Source organism: Propithecus coquereli, unplaced genomic scaffold (assembly GCF_000956105.1).
Source record: "Propithecus coquereli isolate 6110/MARCELLA unplaced genomic scaffold, Pcoq_1.0 Scaffold91, whole genome shotgun sequence".
Lineage (NCBI taxonomy): Eukaryota > Metazoa > Chordata > Mammalia > Primates > Indriidae > Propithecus > Propithecus coquereli.
The window spans coordinates 5,385,175-5,406,210 of record NW_012155396.1 but is presented as its reverse complement, the minus strand read 5'-3'; the positions used below and the strand labels follow the sequence as shown (position 1 = coordinate 5,406,210).

Genomic DNA, 21,036 nt, shown 5'->3' with positions numbered 1-21,036 from the left:
ACCATTACAATAGGAGACACTAATTGTGCTCGACTCTGAATACAGCAAGGACAGCAGAGTGAGGGCATCGGTGGGATGGAAAATTACTAAGAGGAGACGTAAAGGTAGCAGGATTCTTGCTAGGCCAAGGCAGGCCAAGGACGTATACATCAAAGGTGGGGGATGAGGAACTTGATCAGATACCAAGGTGGGGGGATGACTTAGTAGGATCTTCGAGCAGACTGGCTTAGTGCCAAGACCCAGCCTAGCCAAAAGGAGGGCACAGAGTCTCAAGTGTGGTCCAGGAGAGAGCTGTCAGGAGCTAAGGGCCCTTTTGTCCTCCCAAACTTACACACTGCATTCCTAACCCGCCCTGTCCATTACAAAGCCTGGGCTCTACTTCGGCTGAGGTAGATTTCAGCTTTGAAGTTAGGAATGAGAGAAACTGAGACCCAAATCTCTTAAGAGATGTGTAGCAAAAGAATCAAGTCCCCAGAATGCTAGGCAAGCTGGAATTTAGTTCTTACCTTTTCTCTCAGAGAAAACCATCAACATGAAGAAAACCTAAATTCCCAATGGAAGTGAATGTCCAAAGAGAAATCACGTGGAAGCTGAGAACCAGACTTGATGGGGCAACCAGAAAGGAGTGTCACTGGTGTGGACTCCACTAGTCTTTATATTGCAGCTTGCCGGAAATGGAAAAGCCAACGGCAACAATGGGACCAGACCTAATGCCTGGCACATTGCAGATGCTTCATTAGTATTTATCGAATAAACGAACTCAAAAGTCCACTGCTTGCTCTACAATGCTACACTATTTAGCATTGAGCTGAAGGGGCTGACATCTGCTACAACACAAGGAGCCTTGGAAATGTTACGCTAAGTGAAATAAGCCAGACACAAAAGGGCGAATACTGTATGATTCCACTTATACGAAGTCCCCAGCACAGGCACGTTCATAGAGACAGAAAGTAGAATGGTGGTTACCAAGGGCGGGAGGGAGAGGGGAATAAGGAGCTATTGTTTAATGGGTACAGTTTCGGTTTGGGATAAAAAAAAGTCTGGAGATGGATAGTGGTGACCGTGGCATAACACTGTGAATGTACTTAATGCCACTGAATTGCACACTTAAAGATATTCAAAATGGTAAATGTTATGTAATGTATAATTTATCACAATTTTTAAAAAACCTTTTAGAGGATGTTGGGAGCATTCTGCTCAAGGTGGATATTTTTTAAAAAGGCAAAAGGTACAGTGCAGTGAATTGCTGTGTTTTATGGCAGCAGAAACTGAAGAACTGGTACTCCCAGATCAGGGTTAGAAAAAGGAATAATCACAACCCGACTTTGCTTCAAACCAAAGAGATTTAATGGTGTTTGTTTCCTCTCCGGGCCCCTAGTAGGGGTGGTCTCGCACATGCTCCAGAATCGTCTTCAAGCCAAGCCAGGTCTCTTCGGCTGTGGGCAAGATCTGACTGGCCGGCAGGAGGAAGCCATGTTGCCCTGTGTCTCTCAGTTCAAAGGCAAATGAGTATTTGACGCCATAATCGTAGGACCAGTCAATGCTTCCCCCACTGGCTTGGTCTGAAGGGCAAATGAGAACAAAGTTTGGTTATGCTCTTCCCACTGTCTCTCATAGCAATATAACCTCTCTACTAAATTCTACCATTATCAAAGATACATCAGGCCCCTATATGCATGAACTGTGAGAGGAAGGATAGTTCGGTAGAGGGTCATACTTATGAAAAAAATACATGATAATTTGAAAAGCAAATGGACACTATACTTAGCCTTCCTTTGGTGTTCTTAGGAACCTCTAGCTCTACCCAGCACCCACTTGGAGTCCCACCGGCTGTCCTAACTGGCATCTTCTCCACCTTAGGGAAGCTACACCACTTCCTTCTTTAGAAGGCACAGATAGTTTTCTCTAGCAGGACGGGAGGGATTACAAATGGTGTAAGAGATTTGGTTCCTGTCCTCAAGGGACTTTCAGCATTATGGGTGGAGCAGGCTCTGCTCTGCTATCAAACGGCCCGCCCGGCTCCTCTGCCTGATGGGTTTAGCCAACACAGTAATGAACACCTGCGATGTGCTGTGACAGATGACAAAGGAAGATGGTGTGAGCCTACGAGGCAATCATGACTCAGAAGAGCTGAGCAATGAATGGCCCTGAGGGCCCTCCTGGGAAGGGCAGGTAGAGGTCACATGGAGGACATGGCTGGAGCAGAGATGGCGGAAGCCACCTACTCCCTACGAATGAGGCTGGGAAGACCAGGAAGCATGTGCCAGAAAAGAGTAGGACTAGAGGTTAATACCGTGAATTAACGCTGTGAACCCCATGACTTGTGTCTTTGCCTTCACCCAGAGCAGCCATGCGAGCACCTGGTAAATAACAAATTCTAAATGGTTGCTGACTTGAACTGAATCTTGCTCGGGTACCAAAATTACTAACCCATCCCTTTGGTGTGGCTAAGCAGCACAGCCAATCACAACAGGAGGTCCACAGGGGACAGAATACTGGCTTCAAATGAAATTCTGCCCCTGCGAATAATTACCTGGGTGACATAAGGCAAGTCCCTTATCTCTCTGAGGCCCAGATGACTCATCTGTCGGATAGGGATGATACTGCTACGTATTTCACAGGGCAGTGAGACTCAAAAGGGATTATACAATGGTTACGATTAGAACACCAGTTGAGTGCTTACTAAATGTGTTCGGCACCACGTTAGATTGGTTCATTTAATCTGTAGGTAGGTACTAGTATTATTCCCATTTTCAGAAGAGGAAAGTGAGATTCTGAGAGTTTAAGCCAAGGAGCTAGGATTCAGTAAATACCAGTTATGATTACAACTATCATATCAACAAATGCCCAGGATCTTGTCAAAAAAGTAAGACTACAGAAAGGATCAGAGGTATCTGGAGGAGGGTTCACCAGGAAACTAACAATCAGCATTTATACAGTGCTTTAGAGTTAGTGCACACTTTTATTCCATATACTAGCTTGTGAACCTCTCAACAACCCATTTCACAGATGGAGACACCAAGGGAGGATGAGTGACCAGCCCAAGGTTACTTTGTGGCTGTGCTATAACTCAAACCCAGGCTTCTGTCACCAAGCTCTGTGTTTTTTTCCCCTACACCTCCCTGAGAAAGAACTCAAGGAACAACCTCTCCTGGACCAAATACCTATTGTAGTGCAGTTCCTCAAAGCCCTTTCCAGATGGAAAGCTTCCCAGGAAATGTCTCACCCACCACAGGCACACAGCAACCTCTTGGGTGGAGTGAGCAGGTGTTCAGCCCAGAGCTGCATACCAAAGTGGGGCAGCAGGCAAAAAGGACTTAATTAGGACTGGTCCGTAGAGGCAGTGCTTGTCCAAGCTGGAATGAGGCCAGGATAACAGAGTCAGCTCTGGGCAGTGATGCAACCAGAACTTGCTTGGCCATCGATGGTCAGGTTTCGAAAGATCATACAGCAAACACTATACTTGTCCGATATTTGCTCAATATCTTCAACATCTGTGACATCACAAGGAAAACATACTCAACCTCAGCCTTCCAAGGTCTACCTTATTTGCAAATACCTCCAGATAAGGTGGGTGAAAAACTAGATTCCTTATAATAGAACTGCTGAGATCCACATGAGGGTCTCAGGGGTATATGATGCCATTCTGCTGACACTCTGAACTCCAGCCTCCACTCAAAAGGTGCCAGCCAGACAAAGGCACGCATTCCTCGGTCTTGAGTAGTTGTCACAGTCTCAGGCTAGGTCCACCCCTCTGTCCCCACTGCCACCACTCAGAGGGCCCTCCTCCCTGGAGGTTTCCCTGATGAAGGTGAGAACAATCCTACGTGGAACATGGATAAAAAGGTCTCAGCAACTGTGAGCAGATCAGTCTTCCCAGAGAACAGCCTAAAAAATATGTAACAAGAGCTCCAAAGCTGTTCATTCCATTTGATTTGGTAATCTTGCCTTGGGAATATACTCCAAAAAGATAGTCTAACAGAAAAAGGAGTTTGTACAAACATGTTCAAAATAGCACTCACTATTTAGCAAAAATGTCGAGACAATCCAAAGACTCAATAACTGGATTATAGCAATACAATGGAATAACAAGTACTTGGAATGTGAATGCATAAAACTATACAGAACTTTAAAAAGCTGAGCACAAAATATATGGTTACAACTACATAAATATATTTGTATTCATTGACAAAAATCATTGACGAACTTGAAAATGATAATAAGACGTGATAATTGGATTTTTTATAAAGTTTTTTAAATGTATCATAAATAGCAAGAAGAGCAAAAAGAAAAAAAGACATAACCTGGGAAAAAAGAAACTTTAAGGACATGTAATATAATTATCAGATAAGTAGTTTTTGTGTTTCCATGAAGCGTTCTGGATATGGTGAGTAAAATATCACTCCCATTAAGACTCCCAGTAAGAAAACCATGACTAACAAGCATGCATTCCTGCAAATTCCCATGACCACCCCTCCTATGGCTGTAGCTATATCCATGCCCACAGCACATCTGTAGAGATGCTCCTCTTGTCCCAGCCTGACTGGCCACCTCTGCTTGCCCGTGCTTGTCCCCTTCTTTTCCCTCTTCTCCCCTACTCTGGCACCGCCCTGCACTGGTCATTTCTTCTCTCTCCTGTATCTTCGACTGCTCCCTCTCTACTAGTTCTTTTCCCACAGTTAATAAATGTATCTCTTATCTCAAAAAAAAGAGCCTTCCATTCCTCTCTCCTTCCTTTCTCATCCACTTTTCTGAAACTGCTCTAGTTAAGGTCGCCAATAAACTAGTGGTGAAAATTCAATGGAAAATGTTCTGTCCTTACCTTAGTTGAAGGGAAGATTAATAAAAGAACATGACTTAGGACCAGGTCTTGATAGAGGTCCATTTTTAGGCAAAGAGATTCTACATAACAGGAATAAGCTGTAAGGATCTGGACAAGCACAGGAGCGAGCAAAAAACTCATATATTTAGGAAGTTCTTTGTACCAGATATTACACAGCAAGTGTCTCATGGAGGAGATGAGACTTACTGAGGGAGACTGGGTAAGGCTGGGTTCCATGCATGAAGGTCTATTCCTTTCACATCAAGGTATTTAAAAGCTTTGGCCCAAACTCACGTGATGCCTGCCAACTTAGTGGCTCATTTGTAAAAACTTCCAGCACATTAGATACTTACAGATAACTGAGCATATTGGTCCCACTTCGTACTCGGTACCATGCAAGCTTTTCACAGACTGGGCAGCCTTTTGAGCCACTTCATTCTAGAGTGAGAGAACCAAAGAAAGGTGGATGGATAACATTCGTCTCTTGGGAGATCAGCTGCCAAACAGCAGAATGTAGAATGGGAAGGTCTGGCTAACTAGACTGTCTGGTTCATTGAGCTGGAAGCACAATACTGTTTTTGTTTTAACCATTTTCACTGAGAAGTAAGCACAAGTTCACTTCTGTTGGCTTTGAAAACACAACGTGAAGTCCGTCAGTGTTTATTTGACCATCCTTTGGTTTTGCAGCACTCCAGGTTTCATGATTTTGTCACTAGTTCTCCTTGTTCAGGAGTGTGGATGGACACAGAGTGGGTGTAAGGGGGCTAAAGAGATCATGTACTGACCCCAGGACGGACCCAGGAAGTTGATTTTTTTTTTTTTTTTAGCTAAATCCCTACATTGGCTTGTTTCTCTGTGATTGTCTCTTTTTCCAAGAAGTAGAGCTCAGAAAAATATTTTCTGTTATTTGACAGTTCCAATTTCGACTGATTGAGGCTTTACCGTCCTTGTTAGGGATAAACGTAAGGTCTTGAACTTGGGTCCAGGAAAACAATTGTACAATTACCAGATGGGGGAAACCTGGCTCGGTAGAATCCTTGGAGAGCCTGGGGGTTTCTGTTGTCAGTGAGCCCAGCATAAATCAATAGCAAGCTGCCACTGCCATAAAACTAACATGACCCTCAACTGCATTAGCAGAAGTGCACTGTCTGGATGAACGCAGTTATGATCACGCTCTGCTCTGTGCTGGTTAACCCACAACACAAGTGTTACATTCACTTCTGGGAGCCACCCTTGAAGAACACAGACAAACCAAAGCATGCTCACGAAACAGCTACCAGAATGGGGAGGGAACCTGATCCCACAATCTGAGCGCTTGAAGGAACGGGAGTTATTTAGGAGAAATAAGAAATAAGTTATTTAGGAGAAGCAGGTTGTGGTCTTCGAGTAATTAATGGATTTGTCTCTCAAAGGGAAACAAACTTGCTCAATAGAGCCAAATTATAAACCAGGACCAATAGGTGAAAACCATGGGGAGGAGGTTTCAGCTCTATAAAGAAGGGCTCTAACAATCAAGCCTGCCCCAACACAGACAGGCTCCGGTGGAGGCAGGAAGCCATCCAATCACAGGATAGATGACTACAGATAGAGATTTGAACAGCAGCTTTGGATAATTTAAGGTCATCTAGGTCTACTACAAGTATATTTTAGGTTCTTTCCAACCATGACATTCCTTTGCCTTGATTTGACCTTGAATAATAATACCATCAAAACCCTGAAAACTGCTTTACGAAGTTAAAATCCAACTGATAAAACAAAAAATACACCTGAATTAGGATAATCTATACCATTGTTGCCTGGGGCTGCTGACAATAATATATTTGAAGATACATTGATAAAAGGCCCCAGTGCAGGGCTTATCCCTAACATACGGGTTTCAAACCAAGCTTAAGAGCCATATTGGAAATATCTGCACATTCTTTTCAGCTGGGGCTATCTCTTGCTCAATTAGGAACAGCCTTCTGAGATGTCACTGTCGGACCTAAGGCTGCCACCAGTTTGCTTATTCCTGAAACAGGAAAGATGACAGAAAGTACCAAGTTAGGGAAGTGAGTGTTTCACCCCCAGCATCACATACCAGTGTATCATCATGGCAGGTCACAGAGCCAAACACCCCAGGAAAGAATGAGGCAAGTTCTTGGGAAGCAGCATTGACTAGCGCAGAGCATCTGACCACACACCCAAGAGCCTCAGATCCAAATCCAAAGATTTTTTTTTCCCCTTAAGCAATGAAAAGCACGTCCTGGGAATCTATGGTCAAATCCAGCTCCTGCTCATCTAGATCAAGGTAACAATAATTTTGTGAATTCTATTTCCCAAAGAAACTCAATTTACAAAAGTTCGTAACCAGGTTTTCAAACTTTTGGCTGCATCGCAATCTTCTCAGTGGTTGAACTCATGTCTCATTCATCTTTGTGGTTTTTTTTTTTAATTTTTTTAGAAATGGGATCTCACTATGTTGCCCAGGCTGGACTCAAACTTCTGGGCTCAAGCGATCCTCCCAGCTCAGCCTCCTGAGCAGCTGGGACTATAGGAGGGTGCCACTGTGCCCAGCTCATTCATCTTTGTTACCTATCACAAGTACATCGCCACCTCAGTACCTAACTTTATGACTGAAACTTACTTGTCTACACAATGGATGTTTGTTGCTGAGCTGAAATTAAGCTTTAGAAACTCACCAGCTCATCAAAGTTAGCTGAGTTGGTACATGTATACCCATAGGGGAACATCAGCAGCTGGGAATAGCTGTGGAGGGTAATGAAGGCCTTGACTTTTCCATGACTCTTGATGAAGTCCACTATGGATTTCACTTCAACCTCAGAGTTGGCACTGCATCCACGGTAAGAATCAGAGCAAGGGTCGTCACTGGCTCCAGGTCCTGAGGAGATGCAGAAGAAGCCCAGTGAGGACAATGAGCTTTAAGAAGACACTGTAGGGAGGAGGCTACCATGAATCACTGTTTCTCCTCTGGAAATCAGAGCAAGACTGTGATTGTGTTAGATCAAGTCTCTTCCTAAGGAAATAGGAAGCCTAACCAAAGTGATTCTGGATACATCTATTCTTTAAAAAATAGGTTCTTTCTGCTATGTAGAATGGCAGAAAAAGCCATCAAATTATATCATCTTCTCTCCGTGGGAGTTGTTGGAAGAAAAGCTAGATTTACTATTATAGATGGAATTCCTGCATTGGGTGGGAGTTTAGCAAGTTCATATTCTGGTATCTCGTCCAATTCTTAGAGTCCAAGAGTAGAAGATTCTATGCATCTTTACTTTCAAATAACAAAGCCACAAATGCAAGGAACCTCTGATACCCTTTCTACAGTGAGGAAACCATAACTATGTTTGACAACAAGGTCACCTTTGGTCTTGATTCTCTCAGCAACTAGCGGGGCTCAAGACCACTGAAGTGGGTCCATGGGGGGCGTGGCTGGGCCTCTGAAGCCTAGAGAACCTCTGAGGGGATCGGAAGGGTTAGAATTCCCCAAGCTATCTAAGTGATACAGACAGAATGTCACCTTATTTTAAAATTATTTAATACAAATAACGTTTCAAGAAAAAATGTGACATTGAATTGCAGGGCATTGTTCAATATCTGGGATCTGGTGCTTTGACTTTTTTCCCCCTAAGCTAATAAACAAAAAAAGAAATTGTAAAAGCAATGAACGATATTGCCACTGATCCATAGCCTGTCACAATTCCCTAGTGTGTGCTGTCTCAGTTCCATAGCTCTCGTTAATTCATTTGTTTTACAAATATTTACTGATTGCCTTTTATGTTGCAGCCTCTGTGCTAGGTGTTAGGAACACAGCCGTGAAAAAGGCACAGCTCCTAACCTCACTGTTACTGTCGCTTACTGAGGGGGAAAAAAATCAAAGAAATTTCAATTCTATGATTAGTGAAACATAAGTGGTTTTAACCGGTGGCTGAAAACATAAAGGAGCCCCTAACTAGCATGCTGCTTGACTCCAAATCATAACAGCTGCAAGTCAACAAAACCAGAGCAGCAAGCTAATATTTTACCTTTGAATCTATTTTGAAAATCAATTTCTTAATCCTATTTGTACTGCGTTTTAGTTTTCTTTCTCGAAGCATCCATAGATGATGTAATGCTTTCTCCTCGGAATAGATCCTAACCCCCTCTAGTGGTGGGTGCAGGGCTTCCTGAGGCCTCCCACCATTGCAAGCCCAACCGGCTTGTGGGAAAACCAAGATGTGAGACAAAACATATTAAATGCTGCTCAGAGCTCTGTGACAGCACTGTGCCCCTGGTGAGGGGAATTTAGTTAAGTGTTTTTCAAATAGGTTTTTAAATGACTTGAATCCTGAATGGGTTTAGCAGGCTGACGCACTATAGAGCCACACAAACCAGCTAGTTAGCCAGACAACCGTCTGACCGTCCCTAGGGGCAAGTCCCTGTCCTCACCTCCAAAACCTGCATCCCAGTTCCGGTTAGCATCCACACCGACACAGGAGCTTCCAGATACGTTGGACCGGGTCTTCCGCCACATACGATTCTTCAAAATCCCACACAAAAGGAATATGAAAAAAAGAAAGATGGTCATTCGGCCTGATGAAAAGTCCCTTTAAAATTCTGTTAATTTCCCTTGCTCCCTCCCGGGAAGGCCCCCTTGGAATTGCACTCATTTCCCTTGCCCGCAGAGGTGTCAAATAGTCCTCAAACAGGGTTCTGCTTGCAGCTTCTCTACCATCTCATGGGGTGAGAAGTAGATGTTCCTCCATCTCCTCAAACGCATGCCTGCCTGCCGTGCTCACAACAAAGAGCCGGGAGAGAGAGGGTTCTGTGATAGAATATTTTGGAAAATACAGGGCTAAGTTGGTAAACTTACTTCAGATCTTTGAAGGATTTTTTAATGCTTTAATGTTTTTACCAACCTCTAAGAAAGGGATATAGTGGGTGGTATTTCCTAGACTTGACTGCAGAACCCTTTATTCATTCGGTATCTCATGAGATACCGTAGTTAGCTCTCTAAAAAAATAAACTTGAAGCTCCAATTCATTTTCGATATACGTGGGGTCACGGTTGCCACAATAGTGTTTTGTAATGAGATTTTAAAGGGGAAAAAACCTACGTAACCCCTTTTAGTGATATTACGGGGGCTTTCTTCCACAGATTCTAAGCACAATGCCAGACGCATTGTACTCCTACCCAAATCCTACTGCAATCTAATTGTCAGCAGGTAACATCCGCCTCCTCTTTTCTATCAATCCTACCACAAAAACGCAGAGATAATTGGAACAAACCTCTTAGGTGACTCACAGCGAACACTGAGCTCTAATAGCCCAGTCTAACAGCCGAAATGGGCTCTGGCGGAGACAACATGCAAAGACATCATGTACCAGAATAAGAAATGATTATAAACACCTCTCTGTGCCTCATTTCCGGGCACTACTGAGAGATGAGGCATTCCATTTAGCAAAAATCAAGAAAAGAAAGATCACTTTTATTTTGTTTTTGATGTTCCCACACATCTCCTTAGGTCCTTGTCGAAGAAGTGAAAAAGTCCAGGCTTACTTGGGTGTGAGAGAACACGTATCCGTCGGGGTTTGTGACCGGCAGCAGGAAGATGTCCAAGGTGTCCAGGATAGAAGTGATGGATGGATCATTTCCATAATCAGAAGCAATCTGAGCAGGGACATTATACATGTCAACCTCATGCTCCCCTCTCACCGGGAAACACAGGGCAAAACATTAATGCAATGTGTTTTTTCCAAATGTGAATTAGGGATCACCGTTGGTCAATGAGTTTTCCACGTATACTGCAGTCCAGCCTCCTGCAGTGTTAATGTGTTTAATATGCCAATGTCTATACTTTTATTTCTTGTCAGAATAATTTACTTATATTAAGTAAAAATCAGATATCACATGTCCATTCTCTCTCAAGAGCAGTAGCATTCTTCCTATTCATTCTGGTGAGGCATTTTGTAATGGTGGGCAATAGTATATGTGGCTTATGTAGATCTATGAACCAAAGAAATTTTTTTTAGCAATCCTTAATCCCCACGCCGGGTAGTTTTCCATAAGAACTCATGACCAACATCAGATTACTTAAATATGTGGAGGCTTTGCTAAAGATATAGAGAACTGGTTAAATTCCATTTGAGCAATTACATTTTTACTTGCCATCAATAGCAGTAGAGTTGAAGTTTCTGCTGGATTAAAATTTATTCATTTCCTGTGCTCAGCCATCCTAACGCATTATTATTCAACTGTTAAATATCCATTTAATAATACCCTAAAGGTAACCGCATTTTAATTGAAGGGAAAAATGTATCAGTCAGTATGCACGTGGTTGCACATGCTTGAATGATCTGATGTGGATTGATTTCCTTTGCTCATGAATTAACATTCTGATTTATAGCATGTCATTTTTGAATTACTTAAGAAATACCAGACTAGGTCACACCCAGCCCCATGTCCTGACTCTAATGCCAACAAACGTGTGGAAGAGAGGTATTGCTACACCGTGACTTCAAAATCAGATTTGGGAAATTTTCAGAACCACCCAAACACCCTTAAATAATTCCACTTTGGATCTGTAAGTTAAAGTAAACTCTTCTTGCACCAGTTCATATGTTCTCTCTCAGCCCTTTTCATGATTTTATAAATTTCTAGCACATCACACCACAGCCCTTAGAATTCCAGGCAGCAAAACCATTTTTCTCTAGTCAGTTCTTAGGCTGCAATCTGATTCCCATGGTCCTTACTTGCCACCCTTTTGATCTTTTCTAGTTCACTGCATCATCGTGTAACAGAGCATGCAGCAGCCAGCCCAAGGGGAGAGGGCCAGGGTGCGGGATGGGGCAATGCCAAAAAGGCTGGATGGGTCTGTTTCCTGCCTGTGCTACAAGAGAAGGGCTTGGGCTGAGAGCACCGGCTGTCAGGACCACAGAGACTTTTGTGCACTTAGGTGGGCCTGACTCCAGAAAGACAAAATAAGCAAGGAATTTTTGGCAAAAGACCTTATTTGCTGTCCACAGTGCAGTAGCTTGTGTGACCCACTCTCGAGCATGGATGCCGGCATCCAGCCAGATAGCCGGCTTGTCTCCTCCGGTGCTGAACTGCAAAACAAGCGTGGCAATGTGAACGGCTCCACCTCGGTGGCTTCTCGGCCCCTCCTTCCCCCCCACCTCCCCCGACCTTGGGTCCTTCTCTATCCCCCTTTCTGTTCTTGATGTGATTGAAAGAGGAGATGCAGACAATGACACTGTCGATTAACTCTTTCCATTTAAGGTGGATTTTCTTTTGTCCCTTTTTTAAAATGTAAGCTTAAATGCAAGCTAACAAGCGGGACGTGGGCTTTTTCTCCTTTGATGTTTATAAAAAAAACTGTTGCAGATAAGGTAATGACATGAAAATATGTTCATATGTTGTAAATTGGAAAAAAACAGGTTACAGAAATGTATGCCATTTTTAAAAAGACTGCTCATCAGATTTTGTTCTGGAGACCAAAAAAAAAAAGACTTCATCTAGTATATTAATATATATACACACACACATACGTATGAGAAAAAGGGAGAGGAGAAAGAAGAAAGGAAAAAGAGAGAAAGAAGTAGAAAAATACATATTGTTAATAGCTGTTGTCCCATAGTTGTAGAATTAGAATTACTAGGATTTTTTTCCTCTTTTGTTTTTTTGGTTTGTTTCTCTACTTTCCAAATTTATGCAATAATAATGTTATTTTTGTTATAAAAATGCTCATAACCTTTTGAGACCTTCATAAAAACAGGATGGCAGGCTCTAGAGGTGCTTTCCAGAGTTTAAATTTTATGATCTAAGTGAGTTTTATTTGGAACAGTGGCTTTGCCAATTGGATCAGTAAATGGGGAGGAAAAGATTATTTTTGCACCATCAACTTCTATCTCCGTGCAGCATTCTAAACATAGCAGATAAGGTAAATGAGAAATGCAAATCCTTGCTAAAAATTACATTTCACAGGTTTTGAGAGTTTTAGTTGAATGTTGAATATTTAGTTGACTGTTTTGTGCCTTTTCCTCTAAAGGGCTCAAATGCAAAAACCAGGGAACTTTCAAAAACACTTAGCATCCTCAACTACCAAACAACCCTGGAAAATGGAAGGCCAAGCAAGTCCAAGGCCGGGAGAATCTGGGGTTTCCTGACTTAGATGGGAGGCGGGTGGAGAAAATAAAAATAAAGAGTAAAAAACATTAGCAAATGTACCCCAGTGTTATAAAGTAAGCAAACCACTCCTTTCAGGCTTGCTTTGGGAAAAAAATGCTCTGGAGAAATCCATCTGTCCCAGTTAGTTGGTTCCCAGCCATAAGGTTTCCCAATTTAGCAAGGAGTTGTGACATTACCTCTTCTTTATTTATTTATTTTTCTTAACAAACTCTTTCTAGGAAATCTGGGGAAATAATTTTCATTCTTTTTCAGGGCAAAGCGCAAAAGCTTGAAATCATCAGCACTAAGACAGGGGTTACAACTGGAGCAAAACCCTAAACTAAAAAACTATCACCTAAAAGAAAAAAAGGCTTCGTTTAGGGCATTTGCCTTTGTGGCTTAGCTGTCAGTCATCCTTCTGCACGCTACGGGAACTCTTCTTTTTTTTAAACTGCAGCTCAGGCAATTACTCGGTGCCTTTTCTAACTGGTTTTTTTTAAAAAAAAAAGAGTAAAGAAAAGAGAAGATGAAGGGGGAAAAGGGCAGAGAACTCCCACCTTGATTAATTACAGAATACTCCCCCGCCCCCAGCTCCCCTGCTCGGTTCCCATTGGCGCCCTCGCCCCGTCCCCCGCGCGCGCGTCCGTCGGCCGTGAGCACTAACTCCTGCAGACCTGCGTCAGCCTGCGCAGGAAGAGGGGAAAAGAAAAGGGTGGGGGTGGATGCTCCAAACCAGCAAGGACCGGTTAGGAGGGGGATGGGAAAAAAAAAAAAAGGAACCGCTCTGCAAGCTGAGCTGGGACTGCGGGCCGGCCTGGGGGAGGGGAGGTTCTAGAAGCATCGGGAGGAAAAACCGCCGCTGTGCCGTGTACCTTGAGCACGTTCATAGGCCGTTTCTCAAAAGAAGAGCCAATATTCACTTTGCTCACTAGACCAGGGTGCTCAGCCACGAGGTTATCAATTTCTTGAGAAATCTAAAATGTTTCAAATGAATACATAAGACATTTGCACGTGAACGACCTGATGTGATGCATTCCTTAGTGATTTTTCCCCTCGCCTCCATTCCCGTGCCCTGGGGTGCCGTGGAGAGGTGGGTGCTGGAGGGTAGGGGACGTCCCAGCTAAGAGGTAAAGAGCCAGCAGGGGTCTGCAGGGTCTGCGAGCCGGCATCTGCAGGGGCAGGAAAGGAGCAGCCGTTCTGCTGCGGCAGTGCCGGCTCTTTGCAGTTTTGCGCAGAACAAAATGGCACTGCTCTGGCTTGCGTGTGGCTTCCTCGACCCCCGTCCTGCGGCGGAGCTTCTGCAGCTATAAAGCTTCCCGGCCTCTCTAGCACAGGAACACAAACATTAATGGCCCCCAAAAGGATGGCTGAAGAGGAGGGCGCTACAAAACACAGCCGGGCCAGCTCAGGCCTGGGGACAATGAGGTGGCTGCCCGGAACGCACTAAAGCCACCAGCTACTCTGGCTCCCATTTTCCAAGGCTGATTGAAATTCTGTGCTTCTGGGGCGCCCAAGCTGTGTCCATTGCTGGAACTGAAACATGTCCGGGCGCGTCTGGAGAGTTAATGGGGTGAAAACAGCCCCTCCAGCTGTTATCAGCATTTGCACTCCATAGGAGGACACCAGTTTGTGTGGCCGGCAAGGGGGAGAGAGAGGGCATCGTGTTTTCTCCACTCCCTTTTTTTTCTTTACTGTCTGTATTGGTCCACAGCCTCTTATCTGAAATCCTTGGGGCCATATATATTTCAAATTAAAAAATTTCTTTTGAAGAGGCAGATTTAACAAAGGTAATAGGAAATATGTATTATATATTACACATGGGACATTGCTCCATATTCAAGCACATTAATATTTCTGGCAGTGAAACAAATGAGTAGCGAGTCAGTTCAGGTCAGATTTTGCTCCCAAATGAGTTTAGGTCAGATCAGGTTTTGCCACCAGATGAATTAGAGGAAAAAATGTTTCCAAGCTCTTTGCATTTTAAAATTGCTGATTTGGAGGCTTGGTGCCAGAAACCTCTGTTTTGGGTCTTCCGTACTCCCAGCCTTATGCCTGAACCCCACAACGGCCCTCCCTCATGCCCCCTTCCACTCCCTACCCCTAAGTCATTTAGTGCAGATGACCCCTGTGCACCCCAAAAAGAGCTCTGTGTCACAAAGAGGTAACGCAGCATTGCCTGGGAGCCGCATAGCAGCGTGGAGCACCAGCGGCAAGAAGGGGGCATTCTTCACAGAACCAACAAAACTCAGGGAAGACAGCACAGACTACATGAGGCTTTGCTACCATGAGGCCTTGGAGCCTTGGGCAGGCTGCAAGACCCCCAGCCCCCCGTCCCTGGCCAGAAGGCAGAGGCGTCAAGGCGGCCCCTGATTGTCATCAGTGGCAGCGGTGAAGCAGAGCTCTCACATGGCTCTGCAGACAGCACAGGTCAGAAGGCAGCAAGGGGGCTGAGAGGAAGCGCATGAGCGGGAGAGGGCTGTTTGTAGGCTCACTTTAGACACCCCTGGACACTTCCAAAGTAGCTGGATGGCCAGTGGGCTTCATGTCCTGCATTAAGCAGGAGGAGGTGTGGAGCCATGACTCTGATGCTGGCTATGAAATCCTAGGGAAACTTGGAGAAGTTAGGAAATAGGAGAATCATTTCTAGGTCACTTAATCACCATGTGGAAGTGCAGGCCCTGTCATCAGAGGAGAGAATGGCCCATTTCCCTGATGTTCATTTGGAAACACCTACCTCTTCCAAGGTATGGTAGGCTCCAAAGTTGAAGTTCCCATTCCGTTCCCGTCTCTGATTAAATAGCATTTCTTCCCTCTCTTTGTCCAACAGAACCTAAGATAAACCAATTATATCTATGATTAGTTTATAGCAATGCATTTCAGTCTGTAATTGTGAAAGAAATAGAGACACTCAGGTCCCCAGTACCAAGCTTTCCTCTTCCTGACTGGTAGGCTTTGGGGTCACGGCTTTCCCTTCCTCTGGCAGTACTCCGAAAGGGGACAGGGCGTCGATGGCACTTCCAGCCGGCCAGATCTACAGATGCCGTGGTGGGCTGGGAGGCGCAGTCTTATGGCTCATGCCACCTTTCTGGGAACTCAGGGCCTGAGTTAACCTCTAATCAAAAACTGCATCAGTAACAGCTTGCTTTTCTCTCTTTTGACTAAACACCCTTCAGGTTTGCACTTTATATGTCATGTTATAGCCCCTATCTCGCCCTTTCCCTTCAATTCTTTGTTACCATATTCTACTTGTGCCAAATGCAAAAGGAAAAGAGACCCTGCCTCTCTACCCACCCTGCAGGGGTAGCCAAGGCTGCTGCAAGGTCCTAGGGACACCCACAAGTCCCTTCCTTGGCAGAGGGTACTCAAGGATAAAAGAGGAAGGACATGAACTGCAGTCCCTGTGGACCAGCAAGCCTCTGGAAGGCTGGTCTGTGGCATAATTACCTGCACATCTGCAATCATGGTGGAGTAAGAAATTCCCTGGGACTCCATGAAAACTTTGACTGCCTGGAGGTTGACAAAGGGAACTCGGACATGAGCTGTCTTCCCTGGGGTGGTGGGATATTTCCAAAAGTCAAGCTGAAAGGGATAAAAAGCCAAGCCAAGGCAATGAGTGGGTTTTTCTGGGGATATAGACAGTTCAGCATTGATAGATTTCAAGAAATCAACTTGTATGCATTTTATCTTGAACCCACAAGACCAGAATCATTGTGGAATCACTATGATATTGCAACAAGGGTTTTTAAACATCCAAGCATCAGCAAATGTGTTATATTGCTCGCTGCCTCCCCCCGCCATGGCTAGATATTAAAACTGGCAGAAGGAAAGGGTTATTTAAAATTATAGTAGGTTAAAAAAAAAAAAAAGCTGGCATTCAAGTGATCCAATTCATTTCATATTAGGATATAAATACTATAAATTATTTTAGAAGGAAAATATGAATTAAAGGTGTTCAACAATTTTTCAAAGTAACTTTCACATTCTATATCTCTGTGCATTCTTATAATAAACCTATGAGATACAAGAATGGTATATTTATTGCCATTATTCTGAATGGGAAAATGAGACACAGGGAAGGTAGGTGACTTGTCCAGTGTCATGTAGTTAGGACTAGAGCCCAGGTTTTTGGAATCCCAGCTCCATGAGTTAGCATTCCACACTACATCAGAGAAGTCATAATATCTAACTGCAGTATCCACTCTGGGAAACAGAAACCCCCCAACTAGGACAGATACCTGAAGATGTTCTTCAGCCTCCAATTCTAGCAAATTTTTAATTTGTTCTTCATTGCTTGGTACAATCTCAAGAACTTGGTCTCTAAAGAAAATGAACCACAGACATAACCTTAAAAGCAAAACCTGGGCCCTTTCCTATTGCTTTCTGCTCCTGTTAGTCTCTGCATGTAACAGATTAACGCGACAGTCAATAATCTCTTTGACAATCCAGAAGCTAATAAGTAGCATACTGACCCATATCCCCAGAATGAGGGGGTGATAGAATGGCTTTATTTCCTCCAAGGAAATGTTATCTAAATAATAATTAAGAGGTGTACCTGCTCCTGGCAGGAAGCTTGCCATTAAAGTTACCTTTCCTTTAGCTAATGAGTGCTTGTCAAATAACACCTGCTGCTCATAAAGTGCTAGCTTTCAAAACTTGTCTGTTCCTGTTTTTCAGAAATAAGTTTTTAAAAGGTGGAATAATTAACTTGGTGCTTATAAGGGGAATCAAATTCACATGTGAGTAGACATAGGTTTTTTTTTTTTTTGGTTTGGGGTTTTTTTGTTTGCAGTTTTTTTGTTTGTTTTTTGTTTTTTGTCAAATGAAAATGTATCAGGGTTCCATCTCCAAATCCCGGCCAGAGACAGTTGGGACCCAGACAAGTCATGATATGCCTCTCTTTACACACACACACACACACACACACACACACACACACTTATAATGGGAATAAAGGATTGGCAGGAAAGAGAGATCTCAAAACAAGCAAACAACTGTCTTTCAAGAAGAGTTTAGATGGAAGAGCTGGATTTATACAGCCTTTTCCTTGCTGACAGAGTTCCTCCTCTATCCCTTTCTCAGAGCAGGCAGACTTCCCAAATCACTGCCCCACCCGTTTGTACAGTGGGGAAGGAATCTGCACAATGAGCATACATATATGGGGGCCAGCACCCAGGTCTTGGTAACCAATCCCCATGCAATTTCCACTCTAGTGGAAATACATAAATGACAGAATGTGAGCTCTTCAAGGCTCTTCTGCCCCAAGTATCCATCTGCCACAAATAGTCTGAAAATTCTTCCATTTGAGTCTCATTACTTTGGGTTAATGTATGGACTCCCTGGAGTCCTCCTTTAAAATGGGAAGCTGCTGGGAAAAGTAAATACATCAGGCTAATATTTCCTGGTGTTTGTTCTAAGGAATAGTAGTTCTCAGCAAAAAAAGGGGGGAGGGGGAATTAGAGATTTTTTAAAAATTGGGTATGTACATCCTGCAACCTAGATCCCCTCTTATAGATTTATAGTGCACACTAATTTAGTCAAAGTTCTTAGAAATCCTATAGTTTGTTTAACCCTCTTATTCCCAAATTTATTTGACCACTCACTTTTTTGGACTAAATTGATTTGACTGCTTCGTTAGTTACCTGGAACACTCTCCAAAAAATGCTGCCGAAAGCCCTAAATTTTGGAGCCAAAGTACTTGGGAGCAAAGATGAGTCCTACAAAGCCTTGAGAGCAGGAGTCCAGCTGGAGTCTCCCCGACTCCATGCAGTTCCACTGCTGACACGCTGAATCTGAAGCTGGGCCAGACAGGGACTGAAGGGTAGGTAAACCCCAGAAAGGTGGGAAGGAGCTGGGAGCGTCGCCTGGACACCTCCTGAGATGCCCTAAAACAAGTGGCCACGCAGCTTTATTTCGTCTGATGTCTGTCATCCCACGTTCTGATCACTGGAGGGGAAAATGAGTAAGAAAATCAGGTTGTGTGTGTTCAGTTTTCACTTTCATTTTTTCCTTTAAATACCATTCATCTCTTTTTTGATTACCCACTCCTATTTTTCCCACTACTGAACCACCCACGAATCTAAGAGAACTTCTCTGGAGACACTGAACATTTAACACCGTTTACTCTGTAACAGTCAAGGGAGAGGCTCAGTGAAATCAGGTCAATAAAATTCAAACAAGCACCAGAAAACGTAACTTACCCCACAAATGTTTCTCGACAGTAGATGTGTCCCAAAAGGGCACCAAAAAACAGGATCAACCTCATGGTCAGGAGTTTTCCCAGAGTCCAGAATTCCAGAGTCTTTCCTGAACTGTCTTTATAGGGACTGTAGCTGAGGCTGATCCATTGACCTAAGACCTCAAGTGAATTTCCCACATGGTAAAATTCCCACCCGCATGTGAAATTCTCAAGGTTATAGATACTCACCTGCATGCTATCACCAATCTGTCCATTTTCCATTCCTGTGATGAGATAACAAACTTCGGTGGAAAGAAAACAAAATTGCTAGAGCATATCAAGGGTGAATCATATATTTATAATTTAGAACATAAAATGTCACTAGCTTTGCCCAGTGATAGAAACCAGATTAATAGACTTAGAGGTTAAAGTCCTTTCTGGGTCTCTGACAAAAAAAAGGACAGAGCATTTATGGCAATTACTCAGGCATCCTGTCTATCACATTCCATTAGTTTGCTCATTTGTTTGTTTTTATAATGTTTACCCTGAACCACTGCAATCACCTAGTCCACATCTGCTGAATGTCCCTGTAGATGTGGCCCACTCCAGTCCTCACCCTGTATTAAAACAAAACAGAAGGCCTTTTAATATTCAATTTCACACTGTCTCTAAAGTGATCCATCTGCATTTGCAACAAACTGATATCCCTGTTTCTGTGCTTTTTCCCAAAATGAAAATGTCTTTCTGATTATAATGAAGTTACCTGTTATAGAAAGTTTGGATTGAAATGAAGTGTTGTATTTAATCACCAGTAATTCCTCCACCCAAAGGAAACCATTTAGTGTATCTTCCAAATTTCTTTCTATACTTTAGATTTTTTTCTTAAAGAGTAGATCAGATAGCATATCCTGTTTTTTAAACAAAGTTTTTTTTCTAACAAAGGTGATTTTTCTTGTTTGTAAACATAGATCTACATTAATCTGACTTTGTTCTTCATTGCATAAAAAGAAATTATACCTGTTTATTTTTAGGAATCACATTTTATTGCATTTTAGTCATTCATACACATTGTATTCAGCCTGGCAAGAATCAATCACAAAAAGCTGCAAGGCAGTTTTCATCTATCTTCAATCTGTCAAATTCTTTGTCTGCACACACTTTAAATCCCTGGGTTCAAATTCTCAAGTACTTGCTTAAAGGAGAAAGTATATCTATACAGTGTTTCTGATTTAAGAAGTTTCTGGATTAACTTGGTTTTTAATTCTCTTGGGAGTCAGAGAGAAGAAAAAAACCAAGCGGCAGAGGCCAAGTTCATCCTCATGTCCCCAGCACCTATCAAACAAACAATAGTCCAATATGTTGAAAGGCATGCGCTGGTTGAATCAATAAAATCTTCCTGGAAAAGACAGAGCTTGAGCTGAGTCTTTGGGCAGGTAGGATTTGCTGAGGCAAATGTGAGAAGAGCCTGGATTTCTGGTGGTAGTGTTAGTGAAAGTTTGGTACTTGTCCCCGAGGCCAAATCAGCGAGGACAAAGAACAAGGACAAGCAGTTTGAGGAAAAGGAAAGAGAAGTTTATTGATTTGCCAGCAAATGAGGAGGGCGGCAGACTAGCGTCTCAAAAGACCACCATCCTGCCTTTAAGTAGAAATACAGGGCTTTTTAAACAGGGGGAGTTGAGCTCGGTGGTTGAGCCTGGGCTTATGTGATTGGGGTCACATGTTGTGGCTTCAGGTTATTGTTCAACTATAGTTGGTGGTTTCAGTCGACCTTATCTCTGGTGAGGATGATCTCATGACCTTTGTCCAGACAATTCTGTTGAGCCATCTCCTGTGTTTTAAGATGCTAGAAAACAGACAGCAAAGAACATTTTTCTGCCCCTTTGATTACTGGCCTCAGGCA

General features: G+C 43.3%; 1 protein-coding gene across 1 annotated transcript; it reads right to left on the bottom strand.

The window, feature by feature from the left end:
- Positions 1-1,324: 1,324 nt before the first annotated feature.
- On the bottom strand, positions 1,325-19,242 carry CPA2 (carboxypeptidase A2 (pancreatic)). Its single transcript, XM_012664748.1, has 11 exons — positions 19,159-19,242; positions 17,197-17,278; positions 16,406-16,540; positions 15,696-15,791; positions 13,834-13,935; positions 11,803-11,901; positions 10,355-10,465; positions 9,245-9,335; positions 7,501-7,700; positions 5,176-5,260; positions 1,325-1,562 (listed from the first exon to the last, which is right to left on the bottom strand). Exons 1-11 carry the CDS (start codon positions 19,221-19,223, stop codon positions 1,375-1,377), a joined length of 1,254 nt encoding a protein of 417 aa, XP_012520202.1. The 5' UTR covers positions 19,224-19,242; the 3' UTR covers positions 1,325-1,374.
- Positions 19,243-21,036: the final 1,794 nt, after the last annotated feature.